Source organism: Pyxicephalus adspersus, chromosome 4 (assembly GCF_032062135.1).
Source record: "Pyxicephalus adspersus chromosome 4, UCB_Pads_2.0, whole genome shotgun sequence".
Classification (NCBI taxonomy): Eukaryota; Metazoa; Chordata; class Amphibia; order Anura; family Pyxicephalidae; genus Pyxicephalus; species Pyxicephalus adspersus.
The window spans coordinates 151,199,087-151,221,298 of record NC_092861.1 but is presented as its reverse complement, the minus strand read 5'-3'; the positions used below and the strand labels follow the sequence as shown (position 1 = coordinate 151,221,298).

Below are 22,212 nucleotides of genomic sequence, written 5' to 3'. Positions count from 1 at the left end.
CCTTTCATTTAGGGGTAAGCCCCTAGCCCCGTTAGTATACCCATGAATGAATGAACTATTTTTTTTGATAATGTGTTTTATTCAGAGTAAGCACATATTCCTTTCGTACAACCTTGAATGAATGAAAACATGCTCTCATTGCTTTACTGGTAATCACTTGCCCCCCTTGGTATAACTTTACAAGAATGAAAGCACTTTTTCATTCATTCAGGGCTTCAGTTCCAGCCCCCTTACTATAACCTTGAGTAACTGAAAGCTTGCTTTCATTCATTCATTCATTCATTCAGTTATTCATGCATAACTTTGAATCATCATCATTCATTCAGGAGGTAAACACTTACCCACTTAGTTTATTCTTTAATCATTGCTATCTTATTGTACTTCAGACAAGTGTTTGCCTCCTTAGTATGAATAAATGGAAGTATACTCTCATTCAATCAGGGGTTTAGCACTTGCCCCCTTAGTTAAACTTTGAATAAAGGAAAGCACATTCTCATTTATTCAGGGGTAAGTGCTAGCCCCCTTGGTGTAACCTTGAATTAATGAAAACATGTTTTCATTGCCTCAGGGGTAAGCACTTGCCCCCTTAGTATAAGTTTGTATGAATAGAAGTACATTCTCATTATTCAGGGACAAGTGCTAGCCCCCATAATATACCCCCCTACTAAACCATTAAATATTGTCAAGCTTGTTCATATTCATTCAGGGGGTAAACACTTGCCCTCTCAGTTTAATCATCAATAATTAAAATCTAGCTAGCCAGGGGGTAAGTGCTTGCCCTGTTAGTATGACCGTTAATAAATGAAAGCATGTTCTCATTTATTCAGGGGATATGCACTTGCCCCTTAGCATAACTTTATTTATACCCCCTTAGCATGTTCCTTTTTAAATAGAAGATTAACACTTGCCCCAGGAGGTAACAACGACTCCAGCTGGATGCTCCATGTAAACTCAGCCATAAGATTATAAATCATAAACTGCCAATATAAATCCATGCTGCTATAGTTCACAGGCAGAAGTTTTAGGGCCGTTATGCCATGTGACAAATTCTAATACTTAGAACCCAACTTCTGCACTGAAGGCAGCCGATCCATAGGAGGACGCCTCAGGACGGCCCTAGAGGGATGATAACAAGGGGAAAGTGACTGAAGCCGGCCAGTCTGACATTTTGTTAATCTAGCTCTGATCTCTAGTTATTTTCCTTTGACTTGTTAGCTTGTGTTTGCGGATTTGGCAAAACAAATGAAGTCAGGGAGTTTTACTTTACAAAATCCTTGAGGTTGATAACAGCGCCTGCAAAATAAAAGCACAAGGTGAACAGCTGAAATGTTATGAAAGTGCCGAGGGGGCACCCTGACAAAATGACAAGCAAGTTTAATTACGAACGACTTGTCTTGGGTAATAGATAAGAAAGTTGGAGCTCTGTGCTGAATACACGGAGAATCATAACATGTTTGGTATATTGAATGGAGGGACAAGTTTTCGCCTGATTGGGTAAGTGAATAGGAGCGGATTGTTCGATTTTTTGGCAGATCACGGCACTATTCCCAAAAGCGACAAGTTACTTTTGGCCGCTCAGTTGCTGTTATAGATTTAGGCTGCAGCCATTGATGCTCCAATTTTCATTGTAGCTCTAATTTTCCATTGTTAGTGATGTAGAAGGGTCAGCATGGGCACTCTGCCTGGTCTATGGCTCTACTGCCCCATATGCATCAAGCTGTGTGTTCTGCCACCTTTCTCTCATGGTTAGCATTAGTGTTTTCAACAGTCTGTGCTACACTATCTTTTCTGTGCTAATGTATCTTCTCATGCATCAATAAACCTTAAAAGCCCATGGCCCAGATCCCAATTCAGCAGTTGTCCATCCTTGGGCTACTTTTGGTTGGTTCTAGCCACTGCATGCCAGCAATACCCCACAAAACCTGTCATTTTGGAGATGCCTTGGCCTTGTTATTCATTCTTCATAATTTCACCTTTGTTGGAGTTTAGCTTAGATCCTTATATGTTGCCATTTTATTTTATTGATTAATAACTGACTTTTCACTTTCTGCCTAATATTGTGGATTATAACCAGTTATTGTGTCAAGGCCCTGCCTAGTTTTATCTCTTTGCCCAGGTACTGGCCCACGAGGGGTTTACAGTTATTGCAGCACCACTTCTAGTTCTGAAAACAGGAAAGCGAGGGCACCCAAGGTGTCTCTGTAACACTTCATCACATTTCCCTTTGTTTTGTTAATTCTGAAATTGCCACACTGGAGAAACAGAGATGAGAAAATAATCCCAGTAATTATGATTTTGTCATCTCTCCAGTGGAATCATAAATCAACCCATATTGGTTTGAGTTTCCAAAAGTTGACTGTTTATTTTGTGAGACTTTGATGTATGCATGCGGCTTCCTCTCGCAGAACTTCCACAGCAAGATAAATGAGATCATTAAGCACCCCGCGTCTGAGGAACATGAACTGACTCCGATGCTCTGCGGAATAACTGATCTTCACCCGCTTTCGGCCAGAAATGTCATGAGCGGAGCTGCAACTCTCTCAGTTCAATTACAAAACTTATCAAGAACTCTGCAACATGTTAAAGGGCAGGTAAGAAAGAAAAGTTCTCCTTGGGCTCCACCCCCTTCAGGACATGATCCTTCCCTCGCCTTGCATTTCATTTCCTATTTCTATTTATCGACTTTGCTTAGTTTTCTTACCTGTTTCTCCTAGTTCACAGTAAACTCATAAATAACATTTAATTCTCTTTTTAAAATTCTGTTTATAAAGCGGAACCATACTTGGTTGGTGGTGAGCTTCTACTATAATCAAAAAATAGAAACAGCTTATTAGTTGTATGTGGCACAGACTTGTGTGCTTGCAGCAACAGCAGCTCCAAGATCCCACCATTGCCAAATCCTGGGAAGCCACCCCGCATCACAACAGTAGACCTCCGACTCCACAGAGATCCCCATCTTCCATTGGCTGGCCAGTGATGTTGTAACTCCAGCGTATATTCATATGGAGTTACATTATCCCTGGTGGCCAGCTCCATATCGGACACCACCCCATGCAGAGCCAAGTTGCACACTAAAGAGCACAAGAGTCACACAATGTAGAGCTAAGCTAAAAAGTCACCAGGAGCCAGGGCATTATCACATTTTATTTTTTATTTATTTTTTTCATTTTATTAATTAGTCGCTTTAATGCAATTCTATGCAATAAAGATCTAAGTTCTGTAAATAAGAATAGAGCCTTGTCTTAAGTACCAACCTCAGTATGTATTCTCTTTTCAAAGCCAGCATTCATTTTTCACAATGCACTTATTTTTCTTTTGCTAAATCCACCCCCCTGTTTTTTTTTATTTTGTTTTCAGTGCATGAGGTTTATGAAATGTGTCATTCTGCAAAATATATTTTTTAATATCATCTCCTATATGGCTACATAAACACATCAGATGATTCTCATCCGATCATCACTTCAGGGCTAGTATCAGACAAGAATCTGGCATGTGTACATCGCTCATCCACCATCGTTCATGGATCGCCCTGGTGGACCCACGAAAGACAAATGACAGTAATGCAAGTAAAGGGGAGAGGACACTGCGGGGTGCTGCTCGCTTATTCTCCCCCTTCCCCTCTCTATAAAGCAGAACAGTACTGTAGGTATAGCTCATTGATTCATCTTTCAGTCTTTTGTCATGAAAGATTCTTTCCAACGACAAAAATATTACATGTGTACGTAGCTGTACTCAGTAGTAACAATAGAACAGAACGGGAGAAGTTTTATTACCCTTGCAAGCAAACTGTTTTTGTTCCTAAATCCTGGTAATAAGATTTATTCCCACCCCTAAGTCCCCCTGATTGCCATTGTGCACCAAGCATTCCAATACTCAAGTTCCAAGTGTATTCACCATAATAATAACAATAAATAAATATTTCAATCTGCATTAGGATATCAAGCGTTAGGGTGACACCATGTAGGGAAGTCTGAAGGATGCACACCAGAAATTGTAACTAGACAGGTCAACACAAAGCAAAAACCTATATTGCATGGCTGGGGGCATGGGCAGGAATTATTCCCTACCATACCCCACCCAAAGCTTAAATTAGACTGCCAGAATATTACAATACAACCAACCAATAGGACATCAAAGCCATGTGTAGATAGCAAGGATCTCAATGATTGGTGATGACCTGTGCTTGTACCGGCTCTGCCCCTTGCACCATGGTAAATTCTTTATGTTTGTGTGGGCTGTGCATGGAGCGCAAGTGTCTTTTATTTAAAAGCAGTTTAAAAGTTGTGTTTTGATTGATCGGATAATATTGGTTCTTTGTAGATAAACTTGTAATTTTAGGTTAAGTTGTTTTGAGGTTAGCAAGTTACAACTCTACTCCTATACATGGTTCAATGATTTTATTGAAAACTCCAACATCGTCTAGCGGGTTTCAGGTATAGCTAGTGTTTCTGGAAACAATGAAGAAAAATTCAAGGTCCTAAACTTAATTTTTGAGCCGAGTAAGCCCAGTAAAGCCCCGAGGAAGAAGGACTCCTCTGAAACGTACCGCCAAAATATTGGAATTTTTTCAATAAAAATTATTGGACCATGGATTAGAGTGAAGTTGCAATAGTTCTCATTTTAAAACAACCTAGGTGATGATTTTCTATGGTGTATTGTTCTGTTAGTGTTAGCATGTGTACTGCTTTATATGAGGAGCTACTGTTCAACTGCTAATATAAAAGATTTATGACTATTGTCATCCTCTGCAGCCCCTTCAGCCTACAGATCTCTGGTTGTATTTAGGCACAGATATTCAGAGGTTGACGAAAGATTTGTGCATTATGAGATTCCAGTCCCCTCCTCACTTTGTGGCTGTTTCTGGGTTCTCAGTCTTAGACAGAGAGTCCGAAGGCAAACCTTCTTTATAAGTAAAAACATATACATAAAATAAATACCCTAAAGAAGATTAAAAAAAAAACAATTTTTGCTATTGTGATTATAGGTTGCTTTTAAAATATTAATAAAAGTGAAAGGATCTTAAAGCAGAGCTTCACTTTATTAACAAGACCTGTTCAAAGGTCAGGGATGAAACAGTTAATTTCAATTCACTTCACCAAGACAATGAGGAAAATGAAAATCAAGCTCAGCCTTTCACTTTGAAAGAAGAGAAGGTTATGTAATATTTACAATTGGGGAATCTGTCCGTGATGAGCAAATTAAGATTTAAATTATGTATTAATTGGAATTTAAATTGGTGTAAAATGCGGCTGCCAATCTGAATATAATGGAGATTTGTAATCAGGATTATCCTCTGCAGTGCAGTCCAAGAAAATGATATTGTCTGAGGGAAGTTATTACTGAATTTTTTTTGTTGTGTCTTTGTGTACTCCACAGGGAACCACATGTGGCATTTTGGAAAATGCTATCCCTGAATCTTGTGCACGCTTCTGAAAGGTTTCCGCACTGTATGCGATGTTCAAGGAAAATTCTGATAATAAGTTATATCAGTTGCACAGTACAATATGCAAAAGTAAAAAAAATACAGATGTGTAAAGCTAATGGTACACAGCCATCACTAAGAGCTAGCCAAATGGTACGAAACCCCAATTCCAAGCAAAAATTTCTTAAATACCTCCCAACTCCTTGCTTTAATAAAAGGGGCCTCTAAAAGCACTCCCCTGGTCCAAACCTGCCTCTTTCAGGGTCAATAATGCTCAGAATCCTTTACACCATTTCCTGTAGACCCAGGAAGTAAAAGGACATGCCCCTGAGGTGCAACATCAAGTTACTCCAGGCTCATTATGTGAGCTCTATTCTTTACAGGGATTCTCAAAGGGAAATGAGGGCAATAGGGGAAGCTGAAATCTGTCCAACCAGAATATGAAAATATTGTTGCAGGAGTTAAATAAAGCTCCTTTCCATCTGTTCTACAGTACGAAGTTCTAGGATGCAAGAGAGTCACATGACTATGTTTTTTACTTACCTACCTTGGTGCTGGTCTTGTTAATCTACCTAATCAAGGCCTTATTAGATGTTTTGTCTAGTCCACAGTTTCTGAACCAGACTTCCTCCAGAGGTTGCTGGGGGTTCCTGGAGCAATGAGCAGTTTGCACCTCTCAGGTCAGTATCAGTGACACCAATGATGTTTTTGGCTATCTGTAAGGGTGACATTCTTCCCAATGGCCAGCAATGTAAGAGGAATTCATCCCACTGGCCACCACACTAATATACTGGGATCTGTGGATATATTAATTATAGAACGGGTTCCTCAAAGAGCTGGAAATTATTTCAAGGGTTCCCCCATGTTAAAAACTTCAATAAGGGGGCTCTTGTCTATGTTCTGAAGCCATTACATTTAATTTCTTAGTATTGCTAGAAACATTAATGCTACTGACAACCATGAGTCAATGGGAATGATGCTATTTGCAATACCTGGCCTACATGGTGGTTGGCTCCCTCTGACCGGTTGTGGTCCGGTACGGTACTATGTCTGTTATTTTTATTGGTAACCAGCTTCTAATTGTATTTGCAAAGCTTTATCTCATTTGCTAAGTGAAATCAACTTGTAAGGGGATACTCTGTATTTCATTAGTAAATCAACCCCATGGCTGTTGGAATCTTGAACCTGTTGTGTTTACATTCTCAGCATCAGCTAATTAATATTTTTTTTTAATCATTGTTCTTGTCATTTATATTTCTATCAGTTCTTTTGCCGGTGGCATTTCATGTAAGCAGAGATAAATTGTATAAAAATTGAAATAAATATGGATTCTGTCCTGTAGTTAACAAAACAATTAGTGAAAAACAAGGACAATGCTGCTTTTAGGAGGGCATAACCTTCATTGGCAATTCAGTGTCATCATTTCTAAATGACTGCATTTCCACAACAACAAGGACAATATATTTTCCTGGGGAAACACTTGTTGTGTGCGCGGTCCCTGCGGTTCTAACAGCAACACATGGAGAAGAATTCAAATCTGTGATGAAGGCCCACCATAAACAGAAGAATCTCCAAGAGAGGAGAATGGAGACAAGTGTCTGAGATCACTGGAAACCATAAATATTCAGTCAGCATTTGTTCTGATAAACAGCAGCAATGCTCAAGTGGTCTGCCCTTCATTTTCCCTTTCTAACTAAAAAGGGTAAAGATTAACTCCCAATTAACCACAATACCACACAAATAAATCCCATAACAAATAAGCACTGCTGACCATGTCCACAAGATCCATTGCCCCTAAATATCTTGGTCAATATGTCACAACAAGCTGCCAAGGGTAGGATCGCTTAGTTAAAGTCTAATTACCACCAAGTTACCTTTCAGTATGTTTAGGAGCATGGAAAGAATCTGGAAATTCAGAGGAAAACAGCAAATCATCTTATAAGGACATGAGTGAGGAAAGATTAGACCAATTAGTAGAGAAAAAATTCTGTAAATTTACTGATGGATTGCTTAACAGTAAAAGTGAATAAATAGTTTTCCAACAATTTTTGTTCTGATTGTCTAATTTATATTTTTATATTAGGAGAATATGTTTTAATATAACATTTGTATTAACTATTAATATTGAGAAACAAAATCCCTCCTTTTTTGTTTTACCAAGATTGGCTTTATCCAACTGTTAGTTTACCCATATTCTATAATATCAGATATCTATCCTCATTCTTTTGGTGTAAAGAATTTTAAATTAATAAAGTAACTTGTATTCCATTATTCATTTACAGTCCTTGCACACTATGATGATATGTTCCTTACAAGAGTAATTCGTTGTGAGAGACAGTATTTGTAGGAGGCTTTTTTATTCCCAATTAACATTTTAAAGGGAACTTATCACCGCATTTTTAATATTATTTAAACGGATGGCTAACCCTTTTATATGATGAAAAAAATGTTTTTTTTTGGTATGTGTCATAGGGGCTTTCCTGGAAAGTAAAAACACAAAAGTGCCAATCACACTCATGTGCAGTGAGATCTGCAAATTTTTCTAAATTTTAGGAAGACCCGATCTCTCATGTGCTAAGTGCAAGATCAGGTGATGTGAGAAGATGCCGGAAGAAGAAGGAAAAAGAGAGCCATGTCTGATGTCCAGTCTGTGCTGGAAACAAAGACGCCGGGATTGTGATAGCGCGAGACCTACTGGACTCAGTTTGCAGAGGTATTGACGACTGTGTAAAGGTAAGTTTATAGAAACAAAGCAAAAAAACGGCCAGTTGGCCTATGGCTGTATACCAAAAAAGGCCATAAAAGGTCTTTACTTTTTTGATATACAGCCATTAGCCGACTGGCTGTTGATTAGCTTTGTTTCCCTATAAAAACCCTTGGGGAGGTGGCAAGCTAACTACTACTTTACTGTTTGAGGTTTTCTATTTATATAATAGTGTATTATTATTATTATTAATATGTTTTTTTGTAAATATTTTGCTTTAATATCCCATTTCATTTTACGAAACTGAATGGTTAAAATATATAAAATATGTAATCAACACTGACATTGCAAAGTACAAAAAGTTTTGTTTTAGACTGGGATTTGTATGTACATAGTAGACCATGAAATTTTAGAAGGATTAAGGTGACATTGTTCAAGTCTCAAACTTTAGGATAAGTCACGTAGCTGCAACATTTGAGTGACACAACCAAACCCACTGAGACTGCAAGAGTCCGGCAAGGTCCTTAAATAACACCGCTCTCTGAAAGAAAAGTCAATATATATCAAAGAGACATAGAAAAAAAATACAGCCAAAGGTGTTTCTAAAAAAAGAGATCTTACCTTTCAGTTTTTCGTATAAAACAGTAAGCACATTTTGTTCAATTTCTTGCTTAATGCTTACATATTTTAATATTCTAAGAATACTTTTAAAAAGGGGAGGAAAAAAAGTTTCCTTAAATAATAATCCTTTCTAAAAGTACAGAATAAAAATATATTTTACCTGTAGATAAGAACTTCATCATCTGAGCAATTGTACTGAAGTTGGTACATTTTAACTTTTGGGGCAGACTTGCTTACTGACCACTTAACCAAAGCTGTGGTAGTCGTCACCTCCGACACTACAACAGCCTTCTCTGGTTGAGTCTTAGCTTCTCCTCTGTTGGATTTGCTGGAGCTGGTAATGTCAGAAAGCCTCGATTTAGGTGGTGCTGCTCGGCCAGTGCCATTGCTGAGATGTGGCAACTGAACAATGGACAACTCAACGGGGGCTGTCAACTCTCCTGCAGCATTTGCTGCTATGCATGTAAAGGTTCCATAATCCTTGGATGTGGTTATTAAAATATCTAAAGTACCATTGTCATAGACTGCTGTTCTTGAAGAGTTGCCAATGAGGCGACCATCAGGAGCGACCCAATGTATGACGGGAGCAGGATCTCCGACCGCTTTACATTTTAGGGATGCAGTTTGTCCCTCAAGGACAAGCAGCTTCTGAGTGTGTTGGGTAATCAAAGGTGGTTCACAAATAAACTCCTCCTCCCCAACGTACCAAAAATATCTTCCTTTTAGAGCAGAAGGAGAAGCACATGTCTCCATGTCTTCTTCTCTTTCAAGCCTTCGAAGCCAGAGAAGCTCACAGTTACAATGAAGTGGGTTCCCCCCAAAGCTTAGAGACAAGGGAGGAAGAAAAGGCGTTGCAGAAGTCATTGATGTTTGTGACCTTGCAAATATTGGATCAGGAGGTAGTTTTTGTAGCCTATTTGAAGTTAAATCAAGCCTGGCCAACTTATTAAGGTCCTGAAATGTTCCCTCTGTAATATAATATAGAAGATTGTGGTCCAAACTTAACTGATGCAGGTTAATCATCCGTCTGATGGCATCCCAAGGAATAGTTTTGAGATTATTGTAAGAAAGGTCAAGATCTTCCAAAGTCTGTAGAAGATCTTCAAATGCATCCTCTTGGATACTGTTCAGTTGGTTATTATTCATAATCAGGTGCTGGAGATTGATTAGCCCTCTGAATATGTCATCTCCAAGGTTGGTCAACCTGTTAGCATCTAAATGCAAAGATCGAAGGCTCTCTAGGTCGACAAAGGAATAAGGTTGAATATAGCTGATGGTGTTTCTAGACAAGGTCAGGTCAACCAGACCTGTCATATTGGCAAAGTCCTGCCGATTGATGCTTATGATAAAATTCCCACCGAGTCGAAGTTCAACTGTCCGTCGGTCAATGTCTACTGGTACAAAAAGTAATCCTTTTGAAGGACACAATGTTCCCAGGGATTCTGACAAGTTTTGACACACACAGTACTTTGGACATGAGTTGACCATTACTGTCATTCCAAATACCAGAAGACCACAGAGGATTTTTTCCATTGTAAGTCAGGCAAAGATACCTGCAATGAGACAGAAACACTTCTGTTAGAATGACGTACATTTCCTTTTCAAATGCTTTTATGAACACATCTCTTTATCAACAAATTACTTTCATAACATCAAAGAAATAATAATAAAGCTTACAGTGTGATGTGAATATAGATAAACAACTCAGTTTGCTTGGAACAAAATGTAACTTAAATAATACACCAAAAAATGGCATTTTAAAGTAAATCTTAAATGTGTACAATGAACCGTTTCATGCAAGAATAATATTGATATATACTCATCCTTCCTCATACTCTTGTACTATAAACTAAACAATTATGTGGATATATGTGAAGCAATAGACATGTAACGGCTAAACCATTAAAAACCACATGCATATCATTGAATACGTTCTTCTTGTTCCACCAAAGCCTTTCTAACCCATTCAAGAATGGACAAGACCTTGGGAAGGTGTTGTGAAGTCACACAGTCCCCCATTGAGCTCCTTTTTTCCATCTTTCTGTCTTTTCCACAGGCATCCTGCAGTCCACATGCTCTAAAATTAAATGTGATTTATCAGACCAGACCACCTTTTCCTATTGCTCTATGGTCCAGTTATGATGATTACCTCCCCAATGTAGGTGCCTTAAGTGGTGGACAAGGATCGGCATGGGCTCTCTGATTGGTCTGTGGCTACAAAGCAGGCTGTAATAACTGTGTATTCCGACACCTTTCACCCGTTGGTAGCATTAAAATTATTGTTTAATTTTAACCACAGCTATTATTTTGGCTTGGACCATATGTGCTAGTCTTACACCTACAACAGCAATAATGTACTTTTGGCACCCGTGACTTTGTCACTGGTTTACGGGTTGTCCTTTCTTAGGCACTAACCAATGCATACTGTGAACACCCTGGCCATTTTGGAGATGCTCTGTCCCTGTCATCACGATTAAAAGTAACCCACTGGAATTCTTACATTTATTTTACAAATATCATTTTAAAATGATTTTTCCTTGAGAATGCATGCCTTAAAAATCCCCAATTGATACAGAATTGTATTTTTTTTTATAGCGTAGTATAGCATCGTTTTGCATTGCATAGTATAGGTAATGTTTGTTGGTGGACCACAGACAACAGAAATTGGTGCTATTTACTTGCAAACTCCTTCATTTCTACAAGAAAGCTGCTCTTCTTTTTATGCAAAGATGTTAGTTGTGATTTACGATGACAAAATAATGTCATCCTCCAGCCCTGGAGCGGAACGCGCTGTATCTATAGCTATTGAAAGAAGTTTTCATCCTTGCCCGTGTTTTCTGAACACCATACAGGCAGAGTCATCAAGTGTTTGTAAATTCTGATATGTTACCTTGAACATTCACGGCAAACAAAACACTGTGAACCTTAGCGATCAATTGTAGTGAGTTCTTTTAATGACAATGTGACAAGCAGAGGAGGAGGAAAACTCGTTTTATTGTATATATAGAAAAACATCTGGAGCTTCAGAACAGCAATGGGGAAAAATCTATATAATAGTAAACTAAAAAGATTTAGAGCAAAAATAAAGGAAAAAAAGTACTAAGCGCATATAGTCCCCTATAAATTTATCGAAATAAAAAATGAGGAACATATGTTTCTCTGAAAACACAGGAAAATTGCACTGACTGGAAGATAAACCTTAGGAAGTAAATAGACCATTACCGCTAACATTCAAAGCAGTAATAAACAAGAATGCCAATAAAATGAATGTGAATAAACATGTCCATGCGCTATTTTTAAAACATATATTTAAAAAGGAAAAACATAAAATCACTTGGTCTCTGTTGGTTTATTTTTTCTCATTTTACAGGTTAGTATTTTGTGCTTTTGAATTAGTTATGATGGGTCACTTTTTCTTAATTGACTTTTTAGTGCATTATTGTTGCTCACAAGTAGATGGTGCTGTGTGCTTATGTAAAGTGTGTAACAAACTCTATCATCTTTTACAACAAGCATTTGTTACACACTTTACATGGGGACATAACACCATCTAGTGATGTGAATCCAGTATGAACCAAATATATATATATATACTATCTGTCAGTAGCATTGCTATAGTAGTCTTTGGATTTTCTGTACCCGCTCACAGTATCATTTGTTGATTCTGCCAGTAAAGCTGATATTTCTACATTCTTTTTAACAGGTCAGGCTGTTCAGCAAAAGTAGTAGTTGAGACAAACCATTTGGCCTTAACAGAGTTGCTTACAATGGTCAGATTTTATTCATTTAGTTAAAAACCTCTAGACAAAAAAGCTTTTCCTGTGGCTGCCTAAAACAGTTTTAGATAGAGTTCAGCTTTAGTTTATTATTTGTATGCAGAGTCCATCTACAGCTACAATTTCATCTAACATTCACCTTATCCACATGCTCACTACAAGTAAAAATAAAGAAAAAAAACCTAAAAAAATAAACTAATACATGTACATATAATGAGCAGAGATTTATCACATTTTGGTCTTGGTTTTAGATTTTCAGCATTGTGCCTATTATTTCTAAAAATGATCTTTTTGCCGTGTATAGGCCTAATTGTAAAAGAAAACAAAAAGCCAAATATAATAAATATATATATATATGCTGCTAGTATGCTGTTGCTGTGAAAGTCTCACTATACAGCACCAGTACACAGCAACCCCCAAGCACCTTATTTGTGTATTTCTAATGCTTGGCTTTATTTAGTACAAGGCTTTATTTGGTACATTGGGCATCGGTACACATCCCCCATGGCCATGTCCAGCTTTCCATGCTATTTGGTAAACAATAATATGGCTATTGGCCTTCAAAATAAGGAAAATAAATTGTTTGTTTGTTTTTTATTCACTTCAATGAAGTTTGAAAAGAAGGTCAACTAAACAAATGTCTTTGGCAACCTTAGTAGCAAACTAAACTTCTTGGAGCTTTTGTCTATCACCAGTCAAGATGATTGCAATACCCCTTTAACATGTATGATCAAGGCATGTGGGTATTGCAGATAGCGATGGGAAGATGCCCCTTTTGCAATACTGTTTTTTACCTTGCCGGCTCAGCTGTCAGATTATTGCAAGGGAAACCAGGCCATCCCCGATTCCTTTGTGCATGCCTTGAATGAATGAACTCCTGAATGCCTGGAAGTTACATCATCCTGGCACGGCCAAACAAGATGGCCAAAGAACGTCTTTGGGGAGTAAAGTAGAAGGAAGATGGTGGCACCCAGCAATGGATTTTGGGATAGCTGACTAACTGGGGGATTAGTTCTAAGAAACTTGGCAATCCCTGCTACCCTTGTGCATGCTGGGATTTTATAAATTCTTGGGTGCCCATGCAGGGAGTATGTCATCCCAGCACAGCCAATAAAGATGGCAGAATATTGTCTTTGGGAAGTAATGAAGGAAGATGGTGGTGCCCTGCAATGAAATAGCAGTGATTGTGGGTTTAGTTCCACTTTAAAAGAATACATCTTTTGGGCACATGTGGGCACTGTGGTTTAAAGGGTCGCACGGGCCATAGAACCCACCTCCTGTGAGCCCAACCACCATGTTGACCCTTTGTATATGTGTCAGCATGGTGTTTGGGACTAAAAGTACTTCTTCACCGAATTATGCTCATATAATGTAATGTGAGTGCCATTCAATGTGAGGGTAACAACCACCCTTTAATGCCCCAGAGGACAGTCCCCAATTACCCCCAGACCATCCAGAAGACTCTTGGTAAAATGGTATGTCTATTCAGGTTGGGATGATGGGGGACGGGAGGAAGCAAGGTTCAACTTAAATCTAGCTATGTGCATTAGATAAAAATAATTAAAACCTCTAAAACCTCTTTTATCTTTTGTACGGTTTGGATCAAAAAAATAAAAGAAAGCCATGAACTGACAAGGGTAAAACGGCCTTGAGAACCGACACAACATTATAAATAATAAAAACTCTTTTTAACATACTTTTAAAAAAAAATAACAAAAATGTGTGCTTATGTCAGCATTTGAAGTCAAAGTACAATACATCTGTCGTTTCTAAGAATCCCTTAGACATTCAGCGTTACATATCTACATTACCTACAGCTTGTGGGCGAATACCTGGGGATTATATTCCTTAGATCACTTTATTGAAGAGAGATCTCAGAGACAGCAGCAACAAAAAAAAAAGAGCATTCAACAACCTTCTTATAGGAATTCACCGTGTGACAGGCCCGGGTGCTTTGAGGCTGAGAATAAGGTGGATGGATCTGGCTGTGAGCAAAAACCACAGAAGCTCTTGGATTCCATTGCACGGGGTTAACCCAGGCTCCTCCATTCAAGTAAAAATTTGACAGCAATTATAATCCAATTTAGGTGCTGTTAAAAACCGCAGAATAGTGGGAGTTAATAATTCTGCAATTATTTTTTTATGGTGGAAAATCCATGCCTTAAAAAAGTGTGCAGAGATGATCAAACCCAAAGCAGACGATTGAGGTGTTTGCAGCAATTAAAGGCTGACAATTTATCACTGCGTTTGCAGCGGAAGGTGTGTTTGTAACAGTACATTATGCTGTTTGCATTATAGGTGACATTTTAGTTCAAGGAAGACTAATTGGCTCAATGTTTATGAGCTGTTAAACGTATTGATTGATCTGAGCTATTGTGTATGTTTTATACTGTAATAAAAATGGAATGGAGCAGGAGCCACAGGAAAACCAGATAACCTGTAATTCAGTACAAAAGGCTGCATTGTGTCAGTTAAATTGTCTTAGGTAAAATATTAGTAACATTATAATTATATTATTGGCATTGTTTTTATTCCTTTTATTAAATTTAAAATTTCATTTGCTTATATTTTGCCTTCTGGGATTCCTCCCAACACTGTTCTTCAATATACAAGGTCTGTCTATGAAAAGAAGAGATGTGTTCCTATCTCTATCACAAAGCAGTGAGATGATTCTGATCTCTTGCCATGAATGTGTAAACTTCTCCAAACATGCAGGACAAACTCCGGCACGCTCTGTGTTTAGTTTGTTGTCAGTCACCGTTTAATGCCTAATGTGCTAAATTTCTGGGAAGTTCATGAGTTGAGAAACGCATCAATTTTACATTTAATACATTATCACACCAGAGTAAAATGACAGCCGCAAGGAATATTGCACTAGCGGCAACTTCTTTTCCATAAAGTCATCACTTGGTGCCGAAACCCGGATCTTCCAGTATGATCCTGAAACCAAATCACAGTCACTGGAAACACCTTCATCACCAAGAATCAAAAAAGTCCAAATTCCCAGCCATGTCATCGTGTTTTGTGACATGAAGGCGTCATTTTGGCAGAATGGGTTCCAGAAGACACAACAGTGACCCAACATTATTATAAGTAAGACAAAGCTGAGAGAAAGAGTCAGGAAAAGACGGCAGAAATGTGGGAAATGGTTTCATTCTTCATCAGGACAATGCTCCTTCTCACACAGCACTTTCTGTGACCGACAAACACATTACTACGCTGGAACATCCTCCATATTCACCAGTTTTGGCAGCTTGGGACATTTTTCTTTTTCCTAATTTGAAATTAGTGATTAAAGAAACACCCTTTGTGTCAATAGATGCAGGAAGGAAAAAAACATCAGAAACTGATCTGCTCCTCACCTTCCACCAGTGGGAAACAAGACAGCATCGGTGCTTTATTGTGAATGGAGAGAATATTGAAGGGGACAAACATTAGAATTGTCATATCAATAAAAAAAGCCTTTCAATTTTTATTGCAAATTTAGTTTTAGACTTAGAGATGCCAACTCTTTTACTATGCAATGCAGAGGAGATTATGGCTGATGAGAGAGGCTAGTAGTACCCTGCACATGGTTTCCTACAAACATCACAGCACCCTGCTTTACTACGTTGTTTAAAGAGAACCCTCGGCAGTAATCCATGCAGTGTGCTGACCCTTGAGAAGAACTCATTGATGGGTGAATGTTGGCTTAGAGAAGTGGCATTTTCTAAGAAGGGTGCATTTTCATAATCACTGCTTTAGGTAACATGGGATGCCTTAATGATTGAAGGAGACTGATGTGTGGGATGTGGATTATTTTCTCATTTCTCATTACAAGAACAAAGTAGAAAAACAAAAAATAAGAGTGGGACATAGTCTAGAGCAGCCTTTCTCAACCAGGTTTTTTAGAAACACTTAGGTTTTTACTTTCTTTTTGCTATTTTATAAGGAATAAATTTGGATCATCACTGTAAGACTTAAAACTAAACCCTTTTCTAAAATGGTGGAAAGCAATGGGATCCATTCAAGATGGCATTGGCCATTATCTCTGGATCATGCAGCGTGATGGATCTCAAGGAGGAACGGACCCAGCTGATGCTGAAACTGCTGATTCTGTAACCAACGATCTGTATCTAACACAAGTCAATGTCTCTTCATTTTTGTATGCACACATGCTATTTTTGCACCATATTGCAAGACAGATTACTTTTAGTGTTGTGTGTGTAGTCAGATATTTTTAAACCCGCATACATTACAAATGGGAAAAAAGACTTTATAATGAAACCTGAATATGTCAGCAATGTTCACATACCATACTTCCAATTATAACTAGACTGCCTTTTAGGCAGAGGATTAGAATATTCCTTTTATTGCTTTCCAAATTATTATTCATTGTTCAATTTAAATCACAACCAATATAATGTCTCCCTGGGCAGCTTTACCTATAAAATCAAGTCATTGTCTTAAAGCATGAGTCAAGCAGCAGGAAGGAATCTTGAAAAAGCTCACAAAATCCTTTTTAGACTTTTCTACAGTCTGAGCAAACCTGTGTAGCATCACCTTTCTTCTAAAACTTTAGGAGGTATTACCGTGCCATGGAACCCTGACGATGACATCCCATAGCGTAAAGGACAGCGAACACCAGATCAATGATATAGATCCAAATATAATTATAGGTTGGATTGTTCAAAGAACAAGGAAGTTCTAAAAGACTCCCTGGACCTGGGCTTAGAATAGTGGAATCAATATACCAGGATTATAATTCTTGTTTTGTGTTTTACCCCCTTCAGCAGATGGAGTCCTGATTAGGGATGAGCGAGTGAGTTTTTAAAACTCGATCTCACAGCAAATTTGGCCGTTCTCGCTTACCAAATTTTAACGGCCAGTGTAAATTCGCCGATCGAGGTCGAATATAAAAAATTTTATATTTAGTATAATTTTTTTTTTTTAAGTGTGCGATCCGCCGCACCATCAGTTTGCCGAACTTTCGTGAAACCATTGAAGTTCGAGGAAAATTTTGCGAGAATGAGGCATTCTTGCTCATCCCTGGTCCTGATAAAGGGGGGTCTACATAACCCCATAAACCTTTGGTCTGCCCTTTACACTAGAACTGCTTCAATCCAATATAGTAAGACTATACAGACTTCACAACATACTACTGGCTAGTCTACCCTTGTTGTAAAGTGGCATTGGGGAGGTCCTTTCTAGAAAAGGTCTAACAAAATCACAGAAGTAGGGAAAACAATTTAGAAAATATGCCTTCCTTTGCTCCCAATTCTATAGGGAAGAGGGTGACATATTCCTCTTGCTAGCAATGCATTACTGAGGACTCATAAGAAGATGCACAATGATGGAGCATCCTCTTATTGAGAATTGACCTACCCTACTTTCTCCCATATATTTTGGAAGGTTGATGGAAATACCCATTACCGGCTAGCATATTTCCCCCTTAAGAATGTTTTTTCAACTTTTATTTAGAATTTTATCAAAAAGTTTGGGGGTCTGCGGCAAAATGTTTTTCTTTTACTTGTAAATCAAAGTTAAAGTATAGTAAAGTTGATAAAACAGTTGATGGAAAGCTCCTGTATGTAAATTAGTTAGGAGGGGTTAGGGTGACCTATGGGAGCATACTCCAAGTGCAAACATAAGAATGAGTTGATGTGTTCTCATATCCCCTCCTCCTAGCAGTTTGTGCACTGGGGATTTGCAAATAACTCAGTGGGCAGATCTTAATGGGAAAATGTAAGAAAGGGATTTAAGCTTCCAATAGATTTGCTTGTGTCCCTATTGGGAGAGTGTCCTTGACCAATAAGGACATAAAGAGTAATAAAACGACACTGGCAATGCATTCTAGGTGTTCTTCATCAAAAATTATTATTCCTGAATGAACCTAACTAGAAATAGTCATATACTCATAGTCAATACTCATCAGTAATTGGCTTACTAAGTCGTCACCAAGATTAGTCAATGCATTACTTGGGAGTCCCAGCACTATTACTGCAGCACAGGGAAATTGTCCTTTAGAGCTCTATTTCTAAATTAGAACCCTGGTTCCTGCATATCAGAAACTAATATAGAAATACCAGATGAGACGATACACCCCATAACCTCATTACATGACAAAGAAAAACACTAACTGTAGGGACTTTTGAGTCATCAAATTGGCAGAGCCCTTAGTGTTAGAAGTGCATTGGAGATTAGCATTAGCATTTGTGGAGTTCTGATAATTGATGCATGCATTAAGAGACATTTAACTACACATCACATGGTGTGGAATAACATGCGTCAATGCTCATTAGAATACATTCTGAAATTCTGTATAAACGGCATTGCAATACATGTAGAAAAGGTGCAACACAGCATGTTAACATACATTGACTTTTTGGGACATTTCAATGGATTTCAATGGAAAGTGCATCAGGGAAATGGATAACAGGGAATCCATGTGGATGTGTTTCAGTAGAATTGGCCATATAATGGAATTTCTGAGTAGCGTGAATCTGCGGTAATATGCTGCCAATGCATAGCTGCAACCTTCTCTCACCAATAAAAAAACTTATTACAATATGTTTCCCCTGATTTCCACTTTTACTTCCATGATTCCTGACAACTGACTTGATAAATTGGTGCCTTGGCTTTAGTTTTCTGAAAAGTTCAGTTCATTGTTATTGTTGACGTTTGCTAACTTCCACAACAAAGCAAACAACAAATTCTGCAATTTTCAAACTCTAACCCCAAAGCTTCTGGTGAGCTTTGTACTTTGGTGCAGTTTGATCACTCCAGTGATTGGCCATTGTCATGGAGAGATGTCCGCTGTTTGGTATAGAGAACATAAACCTGATCAATGCAGAGACAAAGACAAATTCCAGCCCATATTACTGTTTCCTACTATCACAATAAAGACATTTTGCCTGATTTCTAGTGTATACTGTATAAATTTTATAACGTAGTGTCTGTAGGGAACTTTGCTGTTCTCAGATCCAAAGAAGGCTCTGTGAACTTCCTAGTGGCCAACAAAATCCTGTTGAGATCCAAGCAAGGTGTACTTCCAAGTTATCACTTGTTATGTATGTAAATGATAACCTCAAACTCAAGAACATATCAAGAGTCTTGTCAAACAGTTGGAACACATTCTTAGTCCCTATAACTCCTATGGAATGTGTTTTACCCAAAGGCAGGTGCTCTGTGGGAAATATTTGGCCTGTACCCAAGGTTGTAACCAAAAATATGGTAGAATATGGAATTCAGTGGGAGGTGCATCGGGGTACAAGTGCATAAAAGTGAATTCATTTGGATGTGTTTCAGTAGAATTGGCCACATAATTGAATTTTCTTGGACTTTCTAATATTCTGCCAATCCATAGCTGCAACCTGCACCGAAAACCTGATGAGATCCAAGCAAGGTATACTTTAAAGCAATGACATGACATGTACGTAATTGATAACCTCAAACTCAAGAACATATCAAGAGTCTTGAGTCAACAGGTGGAACACATTCTCAGTCTCTATAACCCCTATAGAATGTTCTTTGCCCAACAGAAGATTCTCTATGGGAACAATATGGCCCGTACCCAAGGTTGGAATGAAGACTATGGTCTAGTATAATATGATTTTCAAATCTGAGGTTCTCTAATGAAGTGTTAAAGACTGTGAAATCTGTCTGTGTACCCTGTAAACCAAAAGAAGAGGAGCATGAAAACATTGGTGCTGTAGGAATATGACTTGCAAATCTCACATCTGGAGTGGACCAGAAGTGCAGCAGAAGCTCTTTTATTATAAACAAATTAAACAATTGATTTTGAATATGTCTGTAAAAGTTATCCAATATCCTATTTATATTGGTAAAGCTATTTCTTTTCATAGTGTAGATGTTTTATATTTTGTCAAAGCCAATTTTTCAGCTCTGATGAGTGTCCGTCTAGTTTTTTTATTTTTGTATAATGTATAGCCATAGAGATAGGACAAACAACCTTTTCCAATCACCGTAATGTGACAAGGCTGATGTTGATTGTCCAAGTGAACTATAGGAAAAGTTGTGAAACCACCCAGTCCTTGTGGCATATTAGCATCCTTGGTGTCAGGAAGTCTGCATGCTAAGACACAAGACACAAATTTTGTTGGTTTTGAACATATCTAACACTTACGTGGATAAACACTTTGTTTAAATGTTTGGCGTTAAGCTTTAAAGTATAAACATTTTTAGGTTTACAATAAAGGATAGCTTCTGTTCACAAAACTGTGATGGATCATTGAAGATCTGTGTACAAGTGGAGGCTAAAATCAATGTGCCCCCCTCACTTGGGTGTTGCAGAACTGTGGTTGCCTATAAACAAGACTTTTATATGTTTTGATGTATTTTTTCTGAAACTTTAATAGGTTTATGTGGCTGCTTTAACTACATATAGCGCTTAATAGGTTTGTCCCTTAATGATGTCCATGTAAACCATTTTAGGACCAAACCTGACCGCTGTTTTTAATGCACTAATGATTTGGCTGGGCTGCAACATTTCCATAATATAATTTATGCTGTTTGCTCTCCAGAGAGAGAAGCACATTATAATTCATGTGATTTCCCCCTGGGCCAGGCAGCCTTCAGGGAGTTTAGAAAAGATCATAAGCATGTATTATGCTTCTCTCTTTTGCCTGTGCAGATATGTATAGCATCTTGTTTAATATGCATGCATAAATAGAAATGTACCGTATAAACTGATTACTAATGAATCCATCAGGAAATAGAACACAGGCGGAACAAAAATAGTTTGAGGTGTCATTTTGGAAAAGAGTTTTGGAGTTTCTGTTTAGAAAGTTGGGCGTCAGGTCAAGTTGGGATATGAAAAGCACCATAAGTATACAAAAAACACCAGCAGACTCTTGTTCTCTAAAATATATTTAGATTTTTCAGTTCAACTTAAAAAAAACATGACTTGGACTACAGGTGAAAACATTTTAAGTTAAACATCAGGACATTTGCGCAAAAACAGCATTTGACGAGGAATGTATTGGGAATTTAGGTTGGTTAATGGTTGCTTTAAGGGTATGATGGGTTCTAAATCGCTCTTGTGGTTTAGGAAAGCACGTTTCAACTGCCCTGGACCCATTCTTCTGCTGAAAAGTCTTCTTGTTTAATGAGAACATGGCATAAAATATTGAGCAACAGAACAACCTTAACATTTCATCCAAAATGTTTGATTTTTTTTCGGTTTTTAGTGGATATGGGTTAGATCTTAATTATATGACTTTGATTATAAACAGGTTATGATAAATTGGACTTTGCAAGAAAATTGAATGTTGGCCCATTGAATCCAGGCCTCTTACCACTGTAAAATTTGCTCTTTAATAGTACTTAAAAATGTACATGTAAAGAAAAAAGCTATAATATGTTCTTTCCTTACACCTATTCTGTACCCTCAGTGCCCAGGGAGGATGGTGCAACACTCCTTCTGGGTATATCCTGGGGCAAAGATCCCCCTAGAAGGCAGTTTTTTTATTCTGACGAAATTTGGGATACTTACTGTTTCCCAGATGACAGAGGTACAAGTAGTGTTTTCATTTAGAGGGTTGAGAAGCCTGGATTTACTAATCTGACCATTTTCTTTTACTGCAAGGTATGCTATTGTGACAATACCTGAGGCTGTTATAGACTCAGCAGTAATGATGACTTTGCACTAGCTACCTTTGCTAATCTGTTTTTGTGCTTTATTGTTAATT

General features: G+C 38.0%; 1 protein-coding gene across 3 annotated transcripts in view; it reads right to left on the bottom strand.

Annotated features, from left to right (window-relative positions):
- Positions 1–22,212, bottom strand: part of LRFN2 (leucine rich repeat and fibronectin type III domain containing 2) — a 328,627-nt gene that overhangs the window by 64,047 nt on the left and 242,368 nt on the right. For all 3 annotated transcript variants that reach the window (XM_072409994.1, XM_072409995.1, XM_072409996.1), the window contains exon 4: positions 8,908–10,300. In XM_072409994.1, the coding sequence (XP_072266095.1) occupies positions 8,908–10,280 (1,373 nt within the window). In that variant the 5' untranslated portion in view covers positions 10,281–10,300. The remainder of the gene's footprint in view (positions 1–8,907; positions 10,301–22,212) is intronic.